An 18,275-nucleotide genomic window follows, 5' to 3' on the forward strand; every position below is an offset into this window, starting at 1 on the left:
AATTGGGTAGTTACTAGTCTCCTATTCCCAAGGAGAACACTGAGCCACTAAAGCGGTTCAGTGACTTATACAAAGTATGAAATGAGATGTAGGTAAAGCACTTACAAGCTGGGAAAGCAGTCACTATTATTGTCATTGTTTTCATCATTATAGTTCGACCTGTCCTTTTTGTAACTGAGTGACAATTCAAGACCAGGCCCCGGACAGCAAACCCAGACCTCTTTCCATGACGCTGGTTATCTCGGCAACAGGCTCCACTATGAACATGTCCCCAGACAGAACTCTGTTGGTGGAGACGCAAATTTTCCCAGGCTCTCACCTTGACCCAATCTCTCTCTTTCTATGACACACATTCCTTTATTGTACCCAGAACTATTAATGCCGCTCTACCTCAGGCTGCCACTGAGAAGTACTTGAGAGGTCCACAGAGCCGTCATACCAGTGTCCCACCTAATTACAGTGCCACCATTTCAATACAAACAGCTCTGCTAAGGAGTGTCTTTGTAAAAACAGAAGCACCTATTAAATAACCGAGGCACAGTAGTGGGAAATGAGTTCTAAATTAAAATTTAAAATAAATGCACGAGATAGAGAAACAATAAACAGCAGACTTCATATAAAGCAATCTGTCATCTAAATAAAAGCAGAGACACCCAAACGGACAGCTCTGATTTATCAAGTGTAACGGCTTCTAGAATTTGGATGAGAATTTTCAGAAGTGTCTTTTTCCATTACTCAGTTGACCCTCAAAACTACAGGATGCTCCCAGAGCATGTTAATATTTGTGATTTACAATGCATGTATGTCACAGGCCCTTTTGCAAGGACAGAGAAAGCACAGTGGAAAAATGCCATGACCTTGATTCATTTTTCTTTTTTTTCCAGAGCACTGTTACTTTCTAACAGAGTTTACTGGCTATGTATGTCTATTATTCTTTCTATGTCTCCCCATATTAGAATGTAAACTCTACCAGGTAGGGAAGGACCTTCTTTTTATTCATCAGTGCGTACATATCCCTGAGACCATTCCTTGACACATAATAGGTACTCAATGAATATCTGTTGAATGAACAAATGGATAAAAATGTTAAGAGTAGTCCTGGCAAGTGACCTAATTTCCCTGAGTCTCAGTCACCTAATCTGTAAAATGGGGATAGTAATATATAACTGATAGATAGATTACAAGAGTTCAATGACAAAAATATATGTGAAGTACTTAGCACAGCAGCTGGCATTTAGTGCTCAACAAATGGTACAATAACGGATACAATTCTTTAGAGCTGAACACTTATTTTCAAGGTTTATAAAAAGTACTTCTCTACTCATCCCAAAAGTCAGCCACCGAACAGCAGTGAACAAAGGGCCGGGAGATGAAGAATCAGAGATCTGCAGCTGGTGCTCACCCTCTTCTCCCACAGGACTCATCATGGGGCCAGAATGAGAAAGTTAGAAGACTCCTTAATGACCATCCAGGACAGAGCCAGCAAAATACAGACCGTGGGCCAAGTACTTGTATTTATAAACAAAGTTTTATTGGAACTCAGCCAAACTCATTTGTTTGCATAATTGTCTATGGTGGCTTTCACACCACAATGACAAAACTAAATAGCTGCAGGAGACCACATGGCCCACCATGTATACAATCTGGGCCTTTAAGAAAAAGTCCCAGAGAACAAGCAGATGAGCCATACCCAAGGTCTCACTGCATATTTAAGCTCTCTAACTCTGAGGCCACTGGCTCACACATGCCTTCAGAGGCCCAGAGAGTAGCTGATAAACCTTCAGTCACAGGGCCAGTCTGCATGATGACAACCCTAAGGGCAGTTTGACATTTTCCCTGAAGAGCAAATGAATGGTCCCTTGTTTGCCAGAGGTCCTAACGACGCCCTTGAAGGGGAGAGAGACCACCACCTGGAACTGGAGAGAACATGGGCCTAACCACTGTGCCTACTGAAGTCCATTCCCAGCTCTGCAATTTGTTGGATATTTGGTCTTGTGCAAGTCCCTTAACCTCTCTGGGTCTTAGTTTCCTCATCTGTTTAAGGGGAATAATAATACTTTCTTAGCTGCGTTCTTAGGGCATTGGGTTAAGTGAGGCCGAGCATGTGAAAGCAGCTAGCACAGAAATGATTATCTCTTTACCACCTTGAAGATCAAAATTAATAAAATCATTCATAAAGAGAAAGACATTACATTTCTGAGTTTACCAAATCTGCTTGAAACCTTTCGTGGTCTCACTTTCCAGGGTAATAAGACCATCCTTTTCCCCCTGTCATGAATTATCTATCCCCTGTCTAAATGATCATACAGAGGCAGCTTCCTGACAGCTCCAATTTCTGAAAATATGTTGGTTTTGAGCTATAAATTGATTTTTTATTGTGATAAATTAAAATCCAATATCATACAACAAGACACTAAACATACAGAGACCCAATTTTTCCCCTTAGATGTTCCGTCTCTTTGATATTAAAATGGAGTTGGGGTTGCTGTCAGGCCTGTGGGAGCTTGCACACTGAAGAGAAGGAACAAAGAGTATAGAGATGGGATAGAGGGAAAAGATGGTGCAGAGCAGAGAAAGGCAAAATAAGGATGGAGAGGGAAGAAGGAAGACACGTCCTGCTTCCTGTTTTGTGAGAATCAGAGAAAGATGTTCAAGCCGAGGCATGTTTCATATAATTTGCTGGGGACAGAGGAGGGGGGTTACCTTGGGCGGCATTTCTCGGGTTCTAGGTTTCTTCCTTCACACATGAGTGGGTTAGTGGATGCCCAAGGGACCTTCCACCCTGACATCCTAGGACTGGGTACCTCTGAATCATGTACATTATTCATTCTGTACTCACTGCCTGTATGGCAAAATTAGCATCTTTGGTATGTAGCATCTTGGGCTCCAATATCTGGCCCAGACAATTAGCATTTCGATAATAAGTTGACTTATTATTTCCTTATTTCTTCCTTCCCACTTTTTTGTTCCATCCCTCCCTGACTGCCTTCCCTGCTTCCCTCAGTGTCCAATTAGCATCAGTGTCACATGACAGGGCCTCTGCGATACTCTACAGATACAGCAATGGATGGGACAACGTGCCTCCTGGAGCACGGAGGCTGATGGGAGTGTGGAGTCAAGTCATTACGATACCGATGGTCACGTGCCAGGATGAAGGTGAGCAGACGACGCTCCCCTTAGGAGCATTATAGAAGGATTTCTTAATTCTGCTGAGAAAGTGTACAGAGAGAAGGCAATACCGCTAATAATAGAATATTACTGAACACCTACAGCTTTGTATTATACCAGTCTTAAGGGGCTAAATACTCATTTAGCCTTGCACTAACCCTAAACAGAGGTACTTTTATTATCCCCATCTTACAGATGAGTAAAAGAGGCACAAAGTCATTAAGAAAAATCGTTTTATGACCACACAGCTGGTCGGGGAGATCTGAGGCAGTCTGGATCTTGAACCCATGTTCCTTGCACTACGTCCACTGTCTGGTGCCAGTACTATACTGGCAAGGAGTGTGGGCTGTGGATTCAGACAGACCTCGTATGATTCAGGCTCAAAGGATGAAGTGTGTAACGCTCAGTTAATAAAGCAGCTGGCCCAGAGAAAGTGCTTGATAAATGATAATCGTTTTGCTGTACTGCCGTTGTTCACATTACTGAACCCTGAGAAATGAGGACATGTTTAACTGGGTAACAAGGGCAGAGGGCATTCAAAGTGGAGGGGGTCATCTTGAGCCAATTATGAAAGCTGGGCAGTGAATGGTGTGTGCAGGAAACAGCAAGACCTTACGCCCTGCTTTCTACTCATCCTTTGATGATACTCCCAGATCTGCTACGTACAGCTGGGTAGGTGTGCACCGCATGGCTCTACGGGGATCTAGTCCTAGTACAGTCACCAAAAATGTGTATTGTTCCTGCAACAGTTTCCCAGCAAATAGCAATGAGTCCTAAAGAAAGGAACCTTTTCCTGATTTACACAAAGGCATCTTAAAAGCTAAGGGTGGCCTTACGGTCACTGCTCCTATCTCTCTGTATATCTAGTGCCGCTTCCGGGCGACAGAGTACACTGAATAATAACTGGGGATGTAATAAAGATGATTCTATCAAAAATCTTTGGTTTGACATTCCAGGCCTAACAGTCTGGCCCCTGCCTCCCTGCTCCGTTTTATCTTTCACTAACAGCAATCACACATCTCCCTACACAAAACCAGTGGCATCTCAGGTTCCCCATGCCTGCCTCCTTCATGACTTTCCCATTCTGGAGCCTTAGTAAACACTGCCTGGGATTCCTTTTGCCTGGATACTGGTCCTCATCTCTCTAACTTCAAACCCTGCCCATTTTTTCAAGGTTCAGCCCTTTCTTCCTAAATCAGTCCATATTTTTTCAGATAAAGGAAATCATCTCTTCTTTTGAACTCTCATGATAATTTTATTATCTTTCTCTTATTATAGTCATTATTCTTGCTTTGGATTTAGTTACTTATATAAGTCTTATCTCTTCTAAGTTATGCAAAGCAAAGGTTTCAGGCTGGCTCACCCTTATCCACCAAGTACAGTGCTCTTTTCACTCAGTAAGCATTTGTGGAATGAATGAATGACTGAATGAATGAATGAATGAATGAATGAATGAGGTGAATGAATGAATGAATGAAGTGAATGAACCAATGAAAATGGCGGCATGGTCTAGAGAGGGGTTCTTTCTGAGTTGTGGTGAACATGACAGCTACACATGAAACTGTGTATGTCGGTAACTCAAATATGAAGAATATCACAGTGGTGTGGTTTCTAGAAGGATGAACAACACATAATAAAGGTCAAACACAACCAAGCACATCTTTCAGTTTAGTTGCATTTCTGGAAAATACAGTATTACAGATATAGTATAAAAATACATGTAAAATAGAGTTAAGTTTTCGATTCAGCTCATTATAAACAGATTTTTTCATCTGCATGAATATCTGGTAAGACATTTGAGTCACGTAGCACACAATACTTTTTTGTTGCATGTGACTGTCCTGTACATTGCAGAATGTTTAGCACCCGGTCACCTAATAAATTCCTGCATTAATACTCTTTCCTCCAAAAGTTGCAACCACCCAAACTGCCTACATAAATTTCCAAAAACACTTCCTATGGGGACAGAAGTGGTCAAGTGAAGAAACTCTGGAGTAAAAGAAACAAAACAAGCTTAGGAGTTATAAAATGTGAATTTGAACTCAGTTCCTGCTACACATAGCAGGCATGGGCAAGCCGCTTATCCAGTGACTCACAACAAAACAGTATCCTGTGCTATGTGACTCCAATGTCTTACCAGACATTCATGTAGATGAAAGAGTTTATATGAAACCATAAAAGACTCCAAATAGCCAAAGAAACCACGAGGAAGAACAAAGTGGGAGATACCAGGCTCCCCAATTTCAAACTACAATGATCAAAGCTACAATGATCAAAACATTATGGCACTGGCATTAAAAGAGATATATAGATCACTGGAAGAGAATAGAGAGCCCAGAAATAAATCCTCACTCATATGGTCAATTAATCTACATATGACAAAGGAGGCAAGAACATACAATGAGGTAAAGACAGTCTCTTCAATAAGTGGTATTGGGAAAACTGAATAGATACTTGCAAAAAAAATGAAATTGGACCTCCTGCTTATACCATACGCAAAAATAAACTCAAAATGGATTAAAGACTTAAAATGTATGACCTGAAACCATAAAACTCCTAGAAGAAAATATAGGCAGTGATCACTTTGACATCAATTTTAATATCTTTTTGGGTATGTCTCCTCGGGCAAGGACAACAAAAGACAAAATAAACAAATGAAACTACATTAAACTAAAAAACTTTTTGCATAGTGAAGTAAACTATCAACAAAATGAAAAGACAATCTACTGAATGGGAGAAGATATTTGCAAATGATACATCCAATAAGGGGTTAATATCCAAAATATATTAGGATCTCATATAACTTAACACCAAAAAAAAAATCTGATTAAAAAATGGGCAGAGGCTGTCTATTCTCCATTGTATGTTTTTTGCTACTTTCTCAAAAATTATCTGTCCATGTTTATGTGGGTTTATTTCTGGGTTCTCAATTCTATTCCATTGGTCTGTGTGTCTGTTTTTCTGCCAATCCCATGCTGTTTTGCTTATTGATACCTTGTGTGGAGGTTCCTCAAAAAATAAGAACAGAATTACCGTATGACCCAGCAATCCCTCTCCTGGGTATTGGGTACATGTGTGCTCCAATGTGCATTGCAACTTTACTTACGGTGGCCAAGACATGGAAACAACCAAAATGTCCTTCAATAGATGAATGGATAAAGAGGTTGTGGTATATATAACAATGGAATACTATTTGGAGGTAAGAAAAGATGAAATAGTACCATTTGTGACAACATGGATGAATCTTGAGATTATTATGCTAAGCAAAATAAATCAGACAGAAAAAGTAGAGAACCACATGATTTCGCTGACATGTGGTATATAAAACTGAAAACAACAAAAGAACAAGACAAACAAATGAAGGAACAAAAACTCCTAGACATAGACAATAGTTTAGGGGTTACCAGAGCGTAAGGGAGAAGGGGGGTGGCTCTAGAAGAGGGTAAACAGGATCTAATATATGATGATGGGAAGAGAACTGACTCTGGGTGGTGAACATACAATGTGATATATAGATAACGTATTGCAGAATTGTACACCTGAAATCTATGTAACTTTACTAACAACTGTCACCCCAATAAACTTTCATTAAAAAAAAAAAAAAGGGCAGAGGACCTAAATAGACATTTCTCCAAACAAGACACACAGCTGGCCAACAGACATGAAAAGATGCTTAACATCACTAATCAGCAAGGAAATGCAAATTGAAACCACAATGAGATATCGCCTCACACCTATCAGAATGGCTATCATCAAGAAAATCGGTAAATAACAAGTGCTGGTGAGGATATGGAGAAAAGGGAGTCCTAGTGCACTGTTGGTGGGATTGTAAATTAGTGAACCCACCATGCAAAACAGTATAGAGTTTCCTCAAAAAAATACAAATAGAGCTGCCATACAACCCAACAATTCTACTTCTGGTTATTTATCTGGAGAAATCCAAAACACTAATTTGAAAAGATAGATGCACCCCCACGACCCATCATGTGTGTGAGTCCTGTGTACTGTTTCCACAGCACCCAGGATGGCAGGGACGGCCCACAGACCCCCAGGCCCCAGCATCCTGCTCTACGGCCCCTCCATTATCCTCCCTCCTTCCCTCCCTAGGACCAGTTTTGTTTCATCTTCCCCAGCCGCTCTCCCCAGACACCACTCAAAACATCCAGTTAGAACTGAAGGAAAAACAGTCTTGTTTTTGATGACACACAGATAAAGTGACATCTAGTTTTCACTGAAGAATAAATTATTAAATCAGCCCTGAAATTTAGTGCAGCCATTGCATTTAAAACGCCATTACGCTTCTACTATGATGGACAACATTCAATCCTGGGCCACTCTCCACCTCTGCCCTCTATGCCCTAAGTCTTCTGTGTACCTTTGCAGATTTTCAATCACTAAGTCAATTTATTTTTTGTGCAGTATCACTGAGCACCTACTATGTGGGAGTCGCTGTGTTAACTAGATAACAGTGATGAACAAAAAGATACGGCTTATTCATCTGTGCGTTTATAGAGGTGTTCAGTGAATATTTCCTGAAGGGAAGAATGGATGAGCACACATCTTTCTCTTTTAGACATTTGTGCATTTAGAAATACTGTTTTCTCTTGACTTGCTTATCTGGTCCTCTCCAAGTCACTCGTCCACTGTCGAGTCAGTGAAAACCTTCCTGAATATGCTAGGCAAAGCTCAGTCTCGATGTCCTGAGTACTGACAACACAGTTCACACCTGTGTCTTCGCAGCTGTCAGTTCACTTGGTGAGTCTGGTCTCACCACCGGACTGTGAACAACACTTCAGGGGCAAGGACCACATATTATATACATCTTTGATTCCCCAGAAAACAGAGCATTGGATGCTCTGCCTAACCATGTACTGGTTCTACTGCCAACGCTCTGTCTAGCAGTAACTCCACCCCTTTCACCTTCACACAGGAAAGCTCATCACCATGAAAGGAATAATGGTGACAATAAAGCAGGGATAATATTGAATCTGTTCATGTGTGTATGTACACATATAGAAATCATTTATAAAATTTGTTACTGCTATGGTCTGCAGGTTTATCCCCCCACCTAAATTCATGTGTTTGAAATTCTAACCCTCAGGATGGTGGTACTAGGAGCTGGGACCTTTGGGAGATAATTTGGTCATGAGGGTGGAGCCCTCATGAATGGGATCACTGCCCTTATAAAAGATACTGCCCTAGAAAGCATCCTTGCCCCTTCCACCATGCGAGGGAGGCCAAAAGGTGCCATCTGTGAGGAAGTGGGCTCTCACAAGACACCGAATCTGCAGGGGCCATGATCTTGGACTTTGTTGCCTTCAGAACTGTGAGAAATAAATGTTTGTTGTTTCTACGCTACCTATCATAGTTTGTGGTATTTTTGTTACAGCAGCCCAAACAGACTAAGACAGGTATGTTATTATTAGTAATACCTTACTAGCATCAAGTATTCCGGACCGGACTACCTGGGTTTGAATCTCAGCTTTGCCTTTTATTATCTGGTGACTTAAACTACTTAGACCTCAGTTTTCTTATCTGTAAAATGGTGATAATAATAGCAGCTACTTCACAGGACTGTTGCAATGTACCTAGAATGGTCCATATAGTAGTGCCAAATCCATCATGGCTAAACCAAAGTTCATATGCGACTGTGGCAACAAGATGTTGCCTTATTGTGAAAGGCTGATGCAGACCACTGCCCTCTATTCTGAGGAACAGACGTGCCTCTAGGGTCCTGCAATATTTATGATTTTTTTTATGGTATAAAATTATAATAATTCTATGGAATAAAGGTATAAATAAGGAGAGAAGAGAGTCAATGAGTTTTCCTGGAAAAGCACAGGATTTGGATTTGGAAGCTCTGTTCTGAGCCTATAGCCAATTTGGGGTCATTCCCAACACCCTTTTCCTTATCTGCAAAATGAAGATGACATCACCTGAGCCTTGGGGTCCGCTGGTCTTGAGGACCTACTAACATACTGCTATGAAACAATGTCTACTGCAGATTTGCTACTGCTCCTTCTATTACTAATCATGATGAGTTTATATACGACATTTTCGGCATTCTCACTGATTTCTTTGGCGTATTACTAATACCTAGGCATCTGAAAATATGAACAGCTTTCGATATTGATTTATTCCCTGCAATATGCTAATAATAAAACAAAATTTACTTATATAAGGACTGAGATAAAAAACCCTTCAAAATTCAAGACAAGGTGTAAACTACTGCAAAGGGTCTTTTTAATTGGGATCAAAACATTTTTGACAGCTTTTGGATTTTAAAATTCTAGCTACTGTCACGTTTTGCAAATGTTTCTTTTCTTGGTTTTTTTTAAAAAAGAAGTGCAGTCAAGCTTGAGCAGGAATGGTAAACAACTTTAGACATGATAAACAACTAATATTGGTCATTCCAAATGACAAAGACCCAGTTTTCCATTTCTTTGATAGTTAGGACAAAATACTTCACTTAGACTCTTATCCTGTACAATTCAGCCGGTCACCTGCTGGGCAAGGGCAAAAGTTTAGTAAATTGTTCTTGCTCATGCTCTCCAGTGAAGGCTTTGAAAAATCTCAATTTATCGGAAGACACATCATATCGATAGGGATGACTTTTTAAGGGAGACACAGGATCTTAAAAATAATCTCGGTTATCATCTTAGATATGACTTTGTTCAACACCTCATTTCTACTTGACTCCCTTCCACAATTTCCCCATCACATGGCTGTTGCTTGAATACTCCCAGGGATGGTGAACTCACCTGCACAGAAGGTGGCCCACCTAACGGGTGAACGGCTCTGACTGGTAGAAAATTTTTCTTACACATAAACTGAAACTGCTTCCTAGAAGCTTCTATCACCTGATGTTGGTTCTATTCCTTGAGTCACACAGAACAAATCAGCACCTTCTATACTCCACAACTCTTTGGAGAGATGAATGCTATTAATATGGGGTGCCCTGCCCCCTACCGTCTCTACCTCAGGCTTAAACATGTTCAGTTCTCTCCACCAGTTCTGTGGGCAGGCATATTAACAAGGGAAGCGTGCAGAAGTGGCACTCCACAGGCCTAACGCTCGTTACTCAAACAGCAGCGGAGTAGATGAAGCCAGACAGAAAGTATTGAACTCTGCCTTCATCCTGATTCTCCACTAGGAATCTGATACCTTTTCCACAAAGCCAAATGGCTTTGGGCTGAAATAATGATTTTATTGTTGTTTTCTCTGGGTCCAGCTTAAGAATCAAAATAGCGTTACCAGGTTCGGTGGTTATCTTTATTTGGGGCCAGCATAGATATCTCTGCGTGAGGATTTAGATAAAAGTAAAGAATATAAACTACCTCTCCTCTTAGTTAAAATTCAGTGATTAGGACTTTAATTATCTGGGCACAGCCTATTTGATGGTGGGGTACATGATGGAACAGCAAAGCCCAAAACCATGGCCCCTGGAATGAGATAAAGCGTCTGATACTCTGCCTCACTCCAGTCCCTTTGGTCCCATGCCAGTTGTCATGGTGATGGGCAGGGATGGAAGGGAGAAAAGACTGAAGATTGGGGTATATCATTAGGCTTGATCCCCATTACTAGTTATTCAGGGGTAACTTTTCTTCAAGGAAACCCCGTTTTACTGTTAAAATATCATCCTACTGCATGTATCTTATCCTGAGTCAGAACAAAGGGGAGAAAATAATAATGCAAAATGACTAAGGTTAATTAACTTGGCTAGTATTGTTTATACAGAGCTTGATAAATTAATCTTGTGAAGTTCAAAGGAGGTGATACATGTGGAGGTGAATAAATGAATAAAAGGAAAAAACATGCCCATTTGACTCTCACCTTCTCAACAAAACAGATCACAGGGTATTTTTCTGTTTTTCCCTTATGGTCAATGAACAGGACCACAATGTCAGGCCAGCCCTGGGGACAAATCTGGGAGCTAATTGCCTGGGAGGTTGATGAAAACACAAATCACTTCTTTGGTTCATTCAACAAAACATATCAGCCCTTACATTTCCCGGTCATGCAGGGATAATTTTTTTTTTTTTTTTTTTTTTAAGATTGAAAACTCCATTTATTCTTTTTGATTACAGCAACTACAAGGTTCCACAGGTTAAACTCAAGAGAGTCCGGATGCTTTGACCGAGGTAAAAGACCACCACGTACCTCCACCTCTAGGGCGCGTGTCATTAAAGTTGCCAACACACAAAGAAATTTAACTTAAACTGTCACATTACCCCCCGCTCTTCAAAGCTCATCAATCTCCCATTAGATTACCAGACTGTGTGACACTTTTATCACAATTACACTATAAGAAACAGGGCGCAATCACACTGTGGCCAAGTCAGGGGAGAGAGCCTCTCTTTGATGGACGATCACAGTTGATCAAGTTTGTCAGTTGCTTTAAATGTTTTTATGCTTGTTTGATATTCCTGCCCACTGAGTAGAGGCTTTTAAGGGCACATCTGTCAATGGATTCAATTTCATGATACCATGTGATTCTTTTACTTACCCCTGTCTTCTCATCAAAGATTTTGATTCCTCCAAAGGAGATGGTTAAAAAGATTTTCTGTTTGTGTTCTCCTTTGGAACGAGCGCCAGCAACAACGCCCTGTTGAAAGGCAAGACATGGTTTTTACTTTAGTGTTTTCATTTGAAAATTCCCTCCAGTCCCAGCGGCATGTCAGATACCATCAACCAATACCACCTATCACACACACTCCTTTCTCTTTGCTCCTTCCAGGCTTCTCTACCTGATGTGCTTGCCTCTTCTTGATGTTTTAGGGGAATACTTATCCTGGCTGTTCTAACATGATATAAATAGATATATGAACACTGATTCATTTGACTAACCAAGATTTATAGAATGCCTAGACACTTGGCTCAGAATTTGAGATCCCAAAATAAACACAATATGGTCCTCTTATCTTTGCCGGGTTCTGAATCGGATGTGGTTTTAATCTTTTAAATAAAGACAAGTCGTGGAATAGATTCCTAAATGTGATCTTATTTTTATGCTTCTGGAAAAAGTTTTCATGTGAATCAATTGAGAGATCAAAAATAAAATAAGAACTATTGTCAGACTGCACGTTTCAATTTTTGTTTGGAAAAATATGATGATCACAGTTTATGCCTATGGTTTGTAATTTTTACCCACAGACACTTTGCATTTTCCCCTACCCCTTTCCCTATCCTTCCTGCGCTTTCACAAAAAGTACTACCAAGTGCTTTCTGTTTATCAGTACATCTGTTTCCCTACTTTTCCACACTTCTTATAAACTGAAGATACATATGTGAGTCAATCAGAAGGTAAATGTCACAAAAGGTAGAGATGTTACTCTGCTCACTGCTCTCTCTCTCTAGTGCCCAGGAGAGTTCCTGGAGGGCAGGAGGTTCTCAGTACATTATTGTTACATGAACCCGCTATCCAGCATCCCCCAAAGTTGATAGGATACAAGTTAAAAGTAAAGACACTTCCTTTTAAAATTAGCCTCTGTGGTGGTCAATTACAGGTGACCATGGATTTCATACGAGGCTACAACTCAGATGGTAAGGACATGTCAAAGGGTTTTTACACTGAAGAGCTGCTGCTGACTCTGCATTAGGGGTTCCGAGGCTTCTAGTCCCTTCGTCACTATTAGCTTCTGCAGAGGGTAAGAATACGCCCAACTCTCAGCAGGCACGGTTCTAGGCTTTTAGGAATAGTAAAGTCTAAAACAATTCTCATTCCTGTTTCCAGGAGATAAAAGTTGTTTGTGCTGTTCTCAGAAGAGCATGTGCCCACCATCAGTCTCTGAGAATGACTGGGGTTAGAGAGCAATAGATATGACCAGCAGACGCAGTAAGGGGCATTCATTCTCTGGAGCTTGTTCGATTATCCTCACTTTGGGTATTGGAAATACTCGGCGGAATCAGAATATCTGGATTATACTCCTAGCTGTCCATCATCTTGGACAAATTACTTATCTCTCAATTCTACTTCCTCAAGTGTAAATAATTTTCTTACATGGTTGAGAGAATTAAATTTATTTAAAGTACCAAGCACAACGTCTGGTACATTGTAGGGATGCAATAAAAATTAACTTCCAGTAAATGGATGGTTGCCTCTTAAAGTTTGTGTTCCAGGTCCTGTTTGGGTACCTCCAAGTAGAAAAATTCACTCCCTCACGAGTTGTCCATGCCTTCTTACGTGACTCTTACACACTCACAGACATGCAGGACGTTATAGCCAGAGAAAACCTTAATCAGTCCAAATTTCCCAACTGACAGATGAGAAAATGATGCCTGGAAAGTTGGGTGGACAGGTTCCAAGGTGGCACAGAATTGGTAAAAATGCTGAGACTACAACTCAGCTCTCCAGACTCTAGGTGCCAGGAGAAGTTATTATTCCTTTATGTTGTGTCTTTCTAGCAAGCCGACATCATTCTCCTGTAACCTTACCCGGAGTTCTTTAGCCTTTCTGGACGGCTACACATTTACATAATAAGGTCCTTCCTGCAGTGACTGCCCTCTAAACAAAGAGAATGACTCACGCTCAAAGCTAAGTCCTCTGTCTCCATCCTATTCAAAGGTCCCTAGATGCCTCAATGTGCTTCTTGCTTTCCCATGAATTCACTGAGGGATGACTTGTGTTTCTCCGAAAATAAGACCTAGCCCAACCATCAGCTCTAATGTATCTTTTGGAGCAAAAATTAATACAAGACCCAGTATTATATTGTATTGTATTATATTATGTTATATTATATATCATATCATATCATATCATCATATCATATCATATCATATCATATCATATTATTAGACCCGGTCTCATATTAAAATAAGATTAGGTCTTATATTAATTTTTGCTCCAAAAGGCGCATTAGAGCTGAAGGCCCGGCTAGGCCTGGGAAACACGGTATATCCTAGAAGTTCTCTTACATATCATCTAATTTAGCCTGTACCACAATCCTGGGAAGTAAGAATTATCTCCCTTATTTTACATATAAGGAAACATAGGTCAGAGGGTCAAGTGACCTCCCCAAACCTCCAGGAACTTGTCAGACATAGAAGAAATATAAACACTGATCTTTCAGATTCCAATGTTGGCGTTCCTTCTATTATAACACTCTGTAAGAGCTTTTGGGTGAAGCGTAGAAGAAAGAAAGAAAGAAAGAAAGAGAGAGAGAGAGAGAGAAAGAAAGAAAGAAAGAAAGAAAGAAAGAAAGAAAGAAAGAAAGAAAGACTACACAATATACTACAGATATGTCAAAAAAAGTTCTGAAAACAGATAGGTGGAACCACCAGCTCCTAAACTCTATAGTGAAGGAGAACTCTAAAATGAGAATAATGGCACATCTTCCCTCATAAGAATATTGGGACATTTAAATAAACTACGCACATACTGTACTTAGCAGGGTATGTAGCATGCAGGGGCAGCTCAGTAACTAACAATTACCATCAGCACTAGTACTAATATTAGTATTTTTAAGCCATACCATGTGCTAGACTCTGCGTGAACTGGCATTCCTAAGGGAGTCACACATACACAGCATCTTGATGAAGGAATCTATATATAGAGAAGGCATCAGGTCATTAATGGGCTGCCCTGTCCAGCTCAAGGGTTGCTGTGAAAATCCTATGAGATGACGTCCAGGAAAGGGCTGTGAGAAACCTCAGCCAGCATGGTGCATTACATATGACGGGATGACTGCAACCTCCAGGGAACACACAGAGCAGGTGTGAAAGCACAGCGGGCTTCAGGCATGAACAGCTGAGAACCAAGAATTCTATTCCAGAAAGCTCCATGAAGTAAACCTGGTCTCCCATCTCAGCCCTATGAGTTGCCAGCTGTAAATTCTTTGGATAAAAACTCATTGCAAGTTTCACTTTTCCCAGTTAAAAAGAGGAATGTAAATATGTTCCTCTGCCCTGCTTTGTGCCCAGAGACTGTGGACTGCATCTCTGTTCTCCGGAGCTTCCGGTTGGGTTCCCAGACACAGGCAGGAGAAGAGCGGATGGAAGGAGAAATTAGGCTATTTCATACCATCTCCTTCCTGCCCTTATTCCACATTTCTGGCAGTAGCTGTATTTTTGCTTGATGAGGGAGGGGACTTCATCCTTCACCCTTTCTCCCTGGGTTCCAGTAAATACATTTCTTCCTAGGGTAGTAACAGCTTCCCACTGAGGCTAGTTACTGGGTGACTTATCAGTCCTTGTTTGTTACCCCAACCTTGTCTGCTCTGTAAGTAATTCCTTCATTGACGTGTCTTCATCTGACTCAGCGGGGTGGGCTCTGTTTCCAAGGCCCTGACTGGCATATGTAGGGCTCTGTAATTAGCCCTCCAGGCACTGCCTTTGGGAGATCTCATCCCCTCCCACAACCTCATCTCTGAAAGTTGGCTACTTTGGAAGTCAATGATATGTGCCTATCGAATAGTAGCCTCTTGGTAGGGGCTTAAAATCTAGTTGGGGATCCAAGGTAAATTAAATGCAGATCAAACAGAATATTGTTAAGCTCTAAACTATGTCTCATCAAACACTGGGCTTCCGGAGATCTAGGTTTGAATTCTGGGTTATTACAGACTAAATGAAGGTTCTGGGGCAAATCCTACAACTTCTATGAACCGCCAATTTCTTCTTTACAAAATAGGGAGGCTAAGTAATATCTCTCTCACAAGATCAAACATGATAATACATGTGAAAGTACTTTGTTGACTCTAAATAAAAATACAATGATGACAGTGCTTTGTGGGTGGACAGCAAATGGTGCACTCATACTCACAAAATGAATCCCCTCTCAAATGTCTACCATCCTAGAAAAAAAACAACTCTCTAAAACAGGGAGAGGCACCAGCTTCAGAGAGTCCAGCAGAGAAAAACAGAAAAACAGATTTTTCTGTGTGTGTCTCCTATGGACTAACGTGAACAAGTGGGCCTTTTTGCAAGGCTATGAGGCACTTTGTACTTCTCTGTCTGTTTCCTGGGCAGGTGGCCAGATGAAGAATCGATCATTTATGTTTCTGTGTTTCCTAAAGAAAAACCACTGGGAGCGGAAATGTCAACATTCTTCTTGGCAACTTGCAAATAACGAAGCACAACTGTCTGGGAACCAAAAGCCCTCAAGTTCAGGGTATCTGACAGAATTGTGTTATGGAAGAACAGACTCTCAGGGCGTTGGGAACCTCACGGCTATGAGGAGTGACAGATGGGGCACTTCACTGCAGGTAACACACACACACACAGACACACACACACACACACGTGCGTGTGTGTGTGTGTGTGTGTGTGTGTGTGTGTGAGTGAGTCTGTGCGTATTCAAGGTTGGCAGTCATCACCAGGTCTGGTCCAGCAAGCACGGCTCAACATTAATCCTGAGGGAGAGGCTTCAGGGAGCATAGGCCAACTCCTGCCTCATATCCACATTGACCTTGGTGCTTCCATGCAGGCAGCTGGCCAACAAGGCACTCTGCGACAGACGTCAGCTGAATGGCTATCTACTAGGATGCTGGGGAAAATGCATCAGCCCCTTTCTCCGCCTCAGCAGACTTCTGGCTCTCTGGGTGGGAATCACGTAATTGAGCATTTTCTTGATGTCTTTTCATTAATACTTCTCAGGAGTAAATCTCCATTTACCTGGCCTCAAACTCAGCAAGGAGAGACTTCAGCAAGAGTCAACATTCTGGCCTTTATCTCCATCCTTCATTAGGGTCTCTTTGGGGAGCAGGCGTGGCTCTATCCGCCTAGGGTTTGGGGAGAACTGAGTACACACGGCTCAGTCTCTTCTGCATTCTCTCTATGCAAACTGCCCATTGGTAGTGAGGCTGCAATCTGGTCTGATCTCATTTGTGACTCAAGGTCCTGCTCTGGGGCAGGGACGGGGATGAGAGGACAAGGAGGGTTGTGGTTATCCAACTACCCTATAAACCAAGTGGAACGGCCTGTCGTTTTCAAGGATACCCACTGTGGTCATGCATCTATATCATGTCCTCCAGACCAAAATTTATCAGTCATAAATTCTGGTCTGCAGGACATGCCAAATTCCTTTGTCCATTTGTTAATCAGATTTGAACTTGGTAGAAGAAGAGGGCTCATTATTTGGTTGCCCTAAAATTTCATAACATTGCTTAATTATAAAAAAGGGATACATTAGCTTCTTCCAAGGTGATAATCAAATTTTGAATTCACAATTTTGATGTCTTTTATAACGTTTGCTAGTATACCATAAGAGATACGTAACTACTAAAATAAAATTTGCTTATGAGACAGCTAAAAAATTTTTAAAAAAAATAATGGATACACATTTTAGAAAATTATGAGTTTTTAAAAATGAAGATTCACAGTCATACTATATTGACCCTCAGCATCTAATATACATGTTCAACTGCTGAGAAAATGTGTACAGTATAAACAAAATTAATAGCTGTGATTTATTAAGGAAATATTAAAGAAAAGGCAATGTAGAAGGTGTTCTGCAGATACTGTTCTTTTAATACTTTCAGGCATTTGGCCAGCCATGTTTTTTTTTCCTTCCTGCCTGCTTACATTTCAAAAAATTACACTACCAAGTTGTATCCTCAGTGACTATTTAAAAATAATGAAAAAAAATGTTCATAATATATTATTATGAACAAACAGGATATAAAACTATATAAATAGTAGCTCCAATTATATTACATATGTATATAACTCATATAACGTACATAGAAACACAAAGAGATTGTAAATTACACACTTTAAAAACGCTGACACTAATTTTCTTTGTGCGGTGGGATTGTAGATGATTTCAATTTTCCTCATTAGTACTTTTCTGTATTTTCAAAATATTTTACAATGAACACTTTGTGAATTCTGTAATCAGTAAAATAATTAAATTATATGTTTTAAATACATAAAATATTTTGTAGACTTCATGCTAAATCATTTGGGTTTCTTTCAACATTTTACATCAATTCTTTTAAAAATAAAAAAAGAACAACACAGACTACATGGAGACCAGAATCTAGGAACAAACAATTTTCTTTTTTGTATGTTTTTAATAGTGATTTCATATCATAATTTTATTATTTTGTATATGGAAATTTTTTCCAATTTCTTTCTTAGATTTCTCCATGAAAAGACTTCTTTAAAGCATT

At 40.4% G+C, this 18,275-nt stretch overlaps 1 protein-coding gene across 12 annotated transcripts in view; it reads right to left on the minus strand.

Moving 5' to 3' along the window:
* DAB1 (DAB adaptor protein 1) overlaps positions 1–18,275 on the minus strand; it is a 1,100,137-nt gene that overhangs the window by 118,079 nt on the left and 963,783 nt on the right. For all 12 annotated transcript variants that reach the window (XM_019742545.2, XM_074334774.1, XM_019742544.2 and 9 more), the window contains one exon: positions 11,675–11,773. In XM_019742545.2, the coding sequence (XP_019598104.1) occupies positions 11,675–11,773 (99 nt within the window). The remainder of the gene's footprint in view (positions 1–11,674; positions 11,774–18,275) is intronic.

Source organism: Rhinolophus sinicus, linkage group LG06 (genome assembly GCF_036562045.2).
Source record: "Rhinolophus sinicus isolate RSC01 linkage group LG06, ASM3656204v1, whole genome shotgun sequence".
NCBI lineage: Eukaryota > Metazoa > Chordata > Mammalia > Chiroptera > Rhinolophidae > Rhinolophus > Rhinolophus sinicus.